Below are 10,000 nucleotides of genomic sequence, written 5' to 3' on the forward strand. Positions count from 1 at the left end.
GCGGTCGCGTGCGCCTTGCCGCGGAACTGCGCGAAAGATCTGCACTTCAGCGCTTCGGATCAACATCTCGTTTCGGCAACGCTTCTCTAGTATCCCGTCTCATCTGGATCCGCCCCTGGCCTAATACTCAGTATTACTAATACTCACAATAATACACACAACTATTGTGAATATGTACATATATCGCAGGATGGGGGCCCATACAGTTATATAGTATCATTTTATGATACATTTAAATCTATAGACTATACTGTATACATCTATGATCTAACAACTACGGCTAATACTACTACTAGTAGTATTACTATTACTATTAGTATTAGTATTACTCACTATTAGCATATGTGATAATATTATTAAATCATGCAAACACGTAATTAAAATATTATTGCCAATATTTAAAACTTACTGCTGGTAAGAAGCTTCCATATATGCGGCACACTTTTTCGAGAAGCAAGTTGAATGCTCTTTTTTGCTCAGATGTGAAAGCAGGGTGGTTGGTTGACAAAGTGAAAAGCAACTGAAGTTCATTTGCAACTTTCTCATTTTTTGGCAGATTGTCCAACACGGATTCGAGATTGGTCAACGTTCTGAACAGTAGATTTGAACACGTGTAGTTCGACGAGTACAGCAAAGTTAGAGTAATTATGAGCTTACTTCGCATAGCACAATCCGTTACATCTGTTAGTTTAGTTAATTCTGAGGCAGAGTTAGACTTGTTTTCTAAATCCCTGAGGTAATGAAAGTCTCGCTTTGCGAGGTCTTCGACGCATGTTCCAAAAAATCGCAGCTCAAGTGGCACACAGAAATGCACTAATCTGCACATGAAGTCTATGCGTTTAGCGCCAGGCAAATCTTTGAACCATGATAGTACTTCTTCTTTATAGACCATGATGTGCAGAATCTGCGCTATAAAGCGTTCTGAATCCTACATAAACGCGCACAAAAAATATTCGAAATTCTTACACGACATCGCAAATTACCAAGTCATATCTCTCCTCGTTCCTGCTAGGTGGGGCGACTGTTTTTGGTTGCGAGTCGAAATTGCTTGCCTTCTTAGCCATGTATTATACATGTATTTTTACTGTATACTTATATAATTCCAAATTTAAATTTACTCAATGTTAAATTTATTTTACTTAAAATAGTTTAAATTATTCTTATATTTAGTTTATTCAAAGTTATTTCTTGGCAATGTTGACAGCAAGATGTTATACTTACACCCCTGTAAAACATGGCTGCCCCCACAACCAAGACACATTAGTGAAAATAACGCTCGTATAAGTAAAGTAACCTTATAAAAATTAGTATTAAAAGTTAAAGGGACTATATCGGAGGCGGTGAGAGTCAAAGTTGATCAAATAGACCGATCGACACTGTGGATTGCCGTGGAGAAAGCTAACGTAGCTCGTACAATAATATCTATTATTCTAACTGTCTTGTTTTTAACGTTCATCAAAAATGGGTAAAAAGAAAGATAAAGCTAAGAAATTGAAAGGGGCAGACAAAACCGCGATGAAAACAGACAGGAAAGTTAACAAGAAGATAAAAAAGGAAATGACTGAAAAGGGTGAAGTGAGTACACATAACTGTTTCGGTGTTTGCCAGTTTGGGTAGAGTTGTCAGTTGATTTACAAATACAATATTATGCTGGCTCAAGCCAACTTTAGTTATTTCAGACACTCCAGCACAGGCACAGACACTTGGACTGATTCAATATTAAAAATTGTAAATAAAGACAAATTGTATGTATTACCAAATACTTAATGTATGTGTTCTCTATCGGCTAGTCCTTTCACGTAAAGGCCATTCGTGGTCTTTATGGCTTATGACACACACATGCAGTCTCATCACACACATGCCACTGTGCACAAACTCACAGAAAGATAGAACAGTTTCTGGACTTCACCAAGGCATTTGACACGGTGCCCCATCAGAGGTTGCTGAAGAAGCTAAGCCACTACGGCATCAGAAACCACATACTCAAATGGATCCAGGAATTTCTCTATCATCGATCACAACAAGTGGTCGTGGAAGGGGAACACTCCGATTGTGTTTCAGTGGACTCGGGTTTTCCACAGGGAACTGTCCTTGGTCCTTTACTGTTCCTTCTACACATCAATGATCTACCAGCCACTGTAACCAGCAAAGTGCGATTGTTCGTCGACGATTGTCTCCTATATAGGGTGATCAACTCCATCAAGGATCAGCACATGCTGCAGCAAGACTTGTCCATTCTTCAATCCTGGGCCGAGACCTGGGGGATGCGATTTAACGCCCAGAAGTGTTACATCCTGCGCGCAACACGGAAAAAAAGACGCTATCGTACTTCTACGAAATAGGTGAAAAATTTCTCCAGGAGGGTTGAGTCAACTCTGTATCTCGGCGTAATTCTCTCGAACACCCTGAAGTGGGACAAATTTATCAATAGTTTATGTGCGAAAGCCAACAGCACCCTTGGCTTCGTCAAAAGGAATTTGAAATACGCGCCCAAAACGCTGAAAGCCACAGCATACAAATCTCTTATTTGGTCTAAGCTAGAGTATTGCCTGCACAGTCTGGGACCCACATTTAAAAAAAGACATAGAAAAAATTGAAATGATCCAACACCGTGCAGCTAGATTCGTCTGCAATGATTATGGCAGAACCAATAGCGTAACTGCAATGTTACAATCACTTAATTGGCAGAATCTTCAACTACGCCGTAAAGAGAAGCGTCTCAACCTTCTCAACAAAATTCTCTCTGGAAGTTCTGCGATCCCCAAAGTCCAGTACATTAGGATGGGTCCATCGCGCACAAGGAGCAAAAACGACAGCAAACTCGCAGTCATTAGAACCTCAACAGAGGAATTCAAGAACTCATTCTTTCCACGAACCATCGTGGACTGGAATGCCTGCACACAGACCGTAATCGACGCCATCTGTGTTGCGGTCGCAGCCGGGAGCGCCTAATTTCACCAGGCCCCACCACCTGCGTCATAATACGCGTATACGCGGTCGACGCAGTACACAATCAAGAAGATCAAGATCAACAGTGGGAAAGCATGAGTACTGAATTTGCACAATGCTTGCTTCGCTTTCACATCACAGCGAAACTGAGCTCCATGACCAGTCCGCCACTCTCTTCCTTGGCAAGCCATCATGATTTGCGCAGGATTGACATCACATACACGACTACGGGTGCATTTATTCAGGACGAAATCCGTCTTGTTTGGTTCACTTGATCCTGATCTGCCCAAACAGATACAAACTCACTTCCAACGGTTCACGTTTTTCTGTGACCTATCACAGAATGGTTTGTAATAAACAACAATCTGTGATTGGCTGGGTCGCACGCCACCATATCGGATCCCCTGCTAATCCACCTTGCAAGCAGGTTCTGGAATTTGTGATCCAGATCACTGATCGGCCCAAACAAGCGCAGAGGATCACTTAGCTTGATCCAAGCATCAGGATCATATGATCCTCCCAAACAAATGCACCTTTCGTTCATGGGTCCATCAGTCACATGGTGCGGTTAGGGAGTTTTAGATAATAAATGGCCAGTTGCCCCTATTTACATTGCCAAGGAGTAGGAGTTTTTTACAGGAATTTACTAGCTTTCTCGAGAGGGTAAAATAAGTTGTGCCAAATGGCAAAAGTGATCGTTTAAGCAAGTGAACATTTGGTTGTGCATAGATAACAGAATGGGGGTAATTGTTTGTGCATTTTTGCTGTGATAGTTTCAAACGAAGCAGGTGTTGTGCGAATTTGACACTTTTGTTTTCCCAACTGCTCTGTCTTTCTGTGAGTTTGTGAACAGTGGCGTGTGTCCAGCAAAATGATGTGTTGCAGAGGAGGATCTGAAATACATTTACAGGGAACTATTACTAATAATAGATGAAAGAGAGTAGATAAACATTGAGACTTTGGGGGAGCTGTCACAGCTAATTACGAGCAATCGACGAGCAGTTATGTGCGAATGATCGATGCGCTCGGGAGGTGGGGGATGGTGTTTGTATTTACAATATTATTTTCAATTTACTATCCCCAGGTTATGTGAACTGATGACACCTATATGTTCCTTCAATCATGAGTGTACTGAACTTCAATACCTTACCACAATAATAGTTAGGAAAATTATGACTATGTTAAAAATTTCAATTGGAGCTACGCTACCATTCTTGCTAACCAACATTTTAGGTGACGAGGCCATTTTTACCTCATGCCTAGTTTTTACCTTGTTTTGGCTTGCATCTGATCCACTCATTCCTATTTATAAGTATTTTCACGGCATACATTATCTAATGTTTTAATTCAAACGGTCATTTCACCTAAAACTGGGGTTTGACAAACAAGGTGGACAGTGGAAATTTGTGTTGTGAGTCAATAGAAATCACACTTATAAACATCAGCATTTCCAACTTTTTATGGAATTTTTAAGGAGATCTAATAACTGCCGATCGTAACTGACAATGTATTGATTTATGAGTCTAATTAGGGTGTGACCTAACGGAGCACAAATTTCACAACAATGCTGATGGGAAATGGAGCTTGGTTGCCCTCCGTACTTGCCGTCATAGCCTTGAAACTAATGTGGTTTCTTTACATGGGTTGCCTTTGTGCACGGCACTTCCTTTAAATGTAATGTTATGCATGTGTCCCTCTTTTTCTCACATAATTTTTATTTCAAAAGGTAAGTGGCATCGATTAACCTTCTTTGAATAAAATTGTTTCCTGGGTGGCCCTCCACCATGCTGTGGTGGCCCTAAAAATTTCTGATGGAACTGAAGGCATCATTCATTTGTCCTCTCCTATAAATCTCCTACTCCACTGACACCTGACTGGTTCACTGCTAGGGGTCAGTGTTGTTGTCACCTGTCCTGTTTATCTCTTCTAAATTATATACATCAGGTACTGCAATTTACTAATAAGTAATAACACTCTTATACCACTATTATGTAGTGGTGCAAGTTGTAACTAAACTTTTAGATTTATATAGCACACTGATTAGATTCATTAAATCAAATTAATGTTAGTAATCAAAAGATAAAGATTACTATACATTGTTAAATGCTTCAATACTTACTTGTTTCAGGATGATATAGAACAACTGATCGCTAACTTTGTAGAGCAGGATAAAAAGCGTGCACAGATAACTGAAGAGATTGCAGAACCTCCATCACCACGGTAAATATAACTTGGAAATAGATTTTTCTTTAGATATTTGCTCACTTAAACCATATACGAGAATGATGTTGGTGTTGTGATATAGGTAAGCAGATTTGATAGTTTAATGCTTTAAACATTAAAACAATTTCGTTAAGTTGTGTGGTTTGTCCCAATCATTATGCACAACAACACATGATAGCATGATTGATGCTAGGAAGTTTACATTTCCCTGTCAGGTGCAACATGTCACTGACTCCACATCCTGAAAATGATGAACTTCTTATGTTTGGTGGCGAGTTCTTCAATGGTAACAAGGTGAGGCCTAATTTTATTGTTTGGAGATCTCCCTTATCATAACAATTAAATGAATATGTATATTATCAAGAGTGTTATATATTCTTAATACGCTCTTGATATTATAATAGTTCCACACTTCGTAGTTTGTTTTGACACACTCTGCTATGTATAGGTAGCATTGTTACATGTAGCACCAGATGGAATAGATGAACTCAGTAGCGATTTGCTAACAACTTAATTGTAGGCTGAACTGTTAGTATTTAAGTTCTGGTTGCATTTGGTTTTACAGACTTTCATGTACAATGATTTGTATGTGTACAGCATTAAGCATGATGAGTGGAGGTTGGTCAAGACCCCATTGGTTCCACCACCAAGATGTTCCCATCAAGTGTGTTACTTCTGTTTTTGTTAAGCTAGCAGAGTCTTAGTTGGAGACATTTAGTTTGTAGAATATTTGACTATGAGATAATTAATATAAGAACATGGCAATAGCACCTGCTTGTACACAGCATTTAGTGTTTTCATATAATAATGAACGTAACCCATTTCAGTGTTGCCATTTTCTCATTTAGAATTATGATGTTCAGATAGCATGTTTGCCAGGAAATGACCAAGATGTCATCGGAAGTACTATAATTAACAAAAGCCATTAAGTAACAGATTAACAGATGTTAACCTATTAATTAAGTTACTCCTGGTGCCGTGTTAATGTTGTATGTAATTGATTAGCATAGTCAAACAAGGGAGAATGTACACGTAATATTTGTGATAAGATTGTTTGCACTTCTTTACTTCAGGCTGTGGCAATGCAACAGGAAGGTGGACAGTTGTGGATTTTTGGTGGTGAATTCGCCAGCCCCACCCAGTCACAGTTTTATCATTACAAGGACCTCTGGGTGTATCACATTTCAAAGAAGCAGTGGGAGAAAATCAAGTAGGCTTTTATTGTATTTCTATGAAACAGTTTTAAAAATTCTTGCTTCTGAGAATACATGAGCAAATGACAAAGGAAATGCATATGCTGTAATCATAACATCAGTACAGTAGTTGTAGTGGACACATAAATGATTTGCTGGAGTTTTACATGGTACATTGTAAGTATTTCTATATGAATTTAATTGCGATCTTTGATGCAACATATCTATTCAGAGTTTGGGTGTGATCTAGCTTCTATCAAATGTTATATGTTTCAGTGCAGAATTTGGAAAATTAGTCAAAGATCTATTTGTAGCTGATGTTTGCCTGTTCTATGATTTTAGTGCACATGGAGGGCCATCATCCAGAAGTGGTCACAGAATGCTAGCCTCTAGAAAAGAATTAGTCGTGTTTGGCGGTTTCCATGACAATATCAGGTAGCCAGATAATACAGAAAATATAACATGGTTATGGAATTTATAAAGAGGCAAATGTAAAAAATGAATTTCTTCTTTGTTCAAGATTTTACATCCAAAACGTTTACACTCTTCTCAGTTTATAACAAAACGCATGAAATTATTATAACTAACTAACCATGAATATATTCATTGCTTTTTCTTCTGGAGTGTAGAAATTATAAGTACTTCAATGATGTCTACGTATTTAACTTTGAGACATACACGTGGACACGGGTTGAACCAAGCGGACCTCAACCAGCCCCGAGATCTGGCCACCAGATGGCAGTACTAACTGATGGACGGTTGCTTGTGTATGGTGGCTATAGCAAGGTGCCAGTGAAGAAAGATGCTGACAAAGGCACCGTGCACTCCGATATGTTCATACTAGGCTTGGATGCTAGTAGGTTTGCCACCAATTCGTGCACTAAATCCTACTTTAGGACCCCATACACACATGATTATTGCCATAGTGATACATCATCACCATACCTACCTATATGTTCTAATCAAACCATGTATATACTAGGGTCCTAAGTTAGGAATCACCCTAATTCATGCAGCTATGTACTCTTCCGTCTATGACTCTATGGTATCTGTAAATTGCATGAAAGGTTTTTCATTTTTTGTAGGGACAACATATACTCGATCATTTATTGTTCAGTTTTTGCAATTATGAGCAGAATAGAGTCAGTTAAATCAGCATGTGTGGGTGTTAAATGAAACGTATATGGTGTCATGGTCCAAGACTCTAAGTGATGCATTGCCAAAGCAAATTGATGATAAGCTCGTGGTTCAACAAGGTAATTTGTGTTGCTTGTATATTCTGTTGATATCAATCCTAGGGTGTTGGTATCTACTATTTTATCAAATATTTGGTCATACCATTAATTTCACATCCATGCACATGCATGCATGTGTGCACAAATGCACTGTATCTCTCTCACACATGCACACAAAAACAACCAAATACACACACACACATGCACACATGTATGCATGCACACAAACAAACATACGATTACACACATGTTGCATGCATGCAGGCACACATGCAGAAACATGGACACTGAGTCTAAGGCTGCTATCAACAATGTATACCAAAGATAGTCATTCGGCTGCTCCATGCGTACTTGGTAATACGTAAGGGCATGCTATTACAATTTCAGGTAATTAGTTTCAGAATGTGAGCATTACTAGGTAAGATCTAATGCGAATTGATTCCTTGGGAGGATCGTTTGCGCAGCAGTGAGCAAAGCCTGCCCTGGTTCACGATCAGTTACGGCTCTGAGAACCTCTGAGATTGCAGGCTGCTGTTAAGTGGCTGCAGAAATTCGAATGCTACGCGTGACGTCATTAACCGTAACAATTAAGACCGCAACGTGTTCGCACCGCAGAGCAAGGCGATCCGGTGAAGCAGAAGGGCGAGAGATGGAAATGGACGCTGGTCAAGCAGTGCGGAGTGCGGCCGACCCCGCGCTGTGGGTTCTCGCTAGCCACACTGCCCAACAACAGGGCCGTTGTCTTCGGAGGTGTACTGGACACTGAAGAGGATGATGAGGAACTCCTAGGTGTGTGTGTGTGTGTGGGTGGGTGGCAGCATGGCCGCACGTCAATCGCTGCATGTTGTTGGTGTTACTGTACTAGAACGAGACTATCGGTGCGACTTTTAATAGTTTTCATTTGATTAGGTAATGAATTCATTATGAATTGGTATACTGCTGGTAAAAAACATTTGGTTTTTAGCTTGGGATTAGACTAGTAGTATCCCTGTGTTCAATGTACTTCATCAATGTCATCATCCATAGACTGAATAATATATTGGGATGATAGAATGAGAAGAGAAAGAGTTCCTTTAAAAAGAGTTAATAATTATATAATAACAAACAAATTCTTTCTTATACACCACAATGTAAATATAAATTTTATTTATAGGAACTTGCTTGAATGATTTTTACCAACTGGACCTTGCCAAAGGAAAATGGCAAGATTTAGAACTTAAGGGCAAAAGGTCATTTGAGAAAAAAGCACGCCGACGAAAGAAGGATAAAGAGGAGGGAGGGGACGATGCAATGGAGGAGGAAGGAGATGATGATGCTGGTGAAGAGGAGAAGGAAGATCTCGAAGACAACTTGAATGAGTTGAAATTAAAAGATGGCAGGTAGCTTATATATATACATATAGGGTGGACCAAAATAAATGTCATTGATCTTCGAGAAGCAATATCTAGGGTACCACTACAGCTAGAGATTTGATAAAACAACACAATTGAAGTTAATTTATTTCTCTTCTCTTTCAAGTTTCACATGGTCATGCGAGCTTTATAATGGCTGAAATTTTATTGCAGCATATCCAAAATAACTTGCACATTAAAATCATTTTATTTTTGATAAGTAAATATATATATATTTGGAATATAAATTATGCCTTCCATTTATTATCGTCTAGGAAGAGTCATTTAGTTAATGCTCAGTTGTTCTGGTGATGTGGTGTAAGCCACTGTGCAATACTTCCTTACTGAAATTACTGAATACGTTTTGATACAATCAAATTTTTGCTAATTGTTAGTGCTTAGCATATATACGGTCAACTCTTCAAATTCCGAAATGCCCTCAAAACCAAACCTCACGTTAAATCAGGCAATTTTTTTAAAGTCCCAACACCATCTGAGACGTGTAAGATGCCCCCCCTGTGAACCAAATTTCACAGAAAACGTAACTAAATGGATGGTCCCAGAGGATGGTCGGTATTGGGACAGTTGACTGTAATTACGTGGGTCATACATATTGACTGTCTAGATTTTCTCTTTGACTTTTTATTTTCATAATTATATGTTATCTATTTAGCAGTACAACTGCCTCAGAACTAGCGGAGCATCCAACACAGTCAGTGAATGATGTATCGATGCATGGGCCTCAAACAGTGTATGATGATGGGGTGTTCAAGGTAGCTGAGCTTTCAATTCTACAACATTTCTGTAGTATTTTTGTACCCAAGTGGATGAAGTGGATAAACGTTTTGTATAATGTTTTTTTATTTTGGGGCTTGTTCACATTTTCCAGGAAATAGACTAGAAATTGTGATGCAACACTTTTCGTTATTCATAACTTATTGGCCTGCATTATTTTCTTTGTGCTGTTTCCTAATTAAGTAATTAAGAGAGTGTTAAAAGTAAATAGAGC

At 39.0% G+C, this 10,000-nt stretch overlaps 2 protein-coding genes across 3 annotated transcripts in view; one reads left to right on the forward strand and one right to left on the reverse strand.

Annotated features, from left to right (window-relative positions):
* Positions 1–996, reverse strand: part of LOC106808768 (zinc finger CCHC domain-containing protein 2-like) — a 24,130-nt gene extending 23,134 nt beyond the window's left edge. Inside the window, exon 1 of the mRNA XM_014811993.1 lies at positions 410–996. Within this exon, the coding sequence (XP_014667479.1) occupies positions 410–892 (483 nt within the window). The 5' untranslated portion in view covers positions 893–996. The remainder of the gene's footprint in view (positions 1–409) is intronic.
* Positions 997–1,238: 242 nt separating this feature from the next.
* The window catches only part of LOC106821426 (kelch domain-containing protein 4-like), a 9,866-nt gene continuing 1,104 nt past the window's right edge, over positions 1,239–10,000 (forward strand). The window contains exons 1-10 of one of the 2 annotated variants that reach the window (XM_014826258.1): positions 1,239–1,575; positions 5,078–5,169; positions 5,388–5,466; positions 5,738–5,836; positions 6,246–6,382; positions 6,708–6,800; positions 6,995–7,221; positions 8,216–8,389; positions 8,754–8,979; positions 9,665–9,764. In XM_014826258.1, the coding sequence (XP_014681744.1) occupies positions 1,462–1,575; positions 5,078–5,169; positions 5,388–5,466; positions 5,738–5,836; positions 6,246–6,382; positions 6,708–6,800; positions 6,995–7,221; positions 8,216–8,389; positions 8,754–8,979; positions 9,665–9,764 (1,341 nt within the window). In that variant the 5' untranslated portion in view covers positions 1,239–1,461. The remainder of the gene's footprint in view (positions 1,576–5,077; positions 5,170–5,387; positions 5,467–5,737; positions 5,837–6,245; positions 6,383–6,707; positions 6,801–6,994; positions 7,222–8,215; positions 8,390–8,753; positions 8,980–9,664; positions 9,765–10,000) is intronic. The other variant, XM_014826339.1, reaches the window with a different exon arrangement.

Source organism: Priapulus caudatus, unplaced genomic scaffold, assembly GCF_000485595.1.
Source record: "Priapulus caudatus unplaced genomic scaffold, Priapulus_caudatus-5.0.1 Scaffold0, whole genome shotgun sequence".
In the NCBI taxonomy this organism is placed as follows: Eukaryota; Metazoa; Priapulida; class Priapulimorpha; order Priapulimorphida; family Priapulidae; genus Priapulus; species Priapulus caudatus.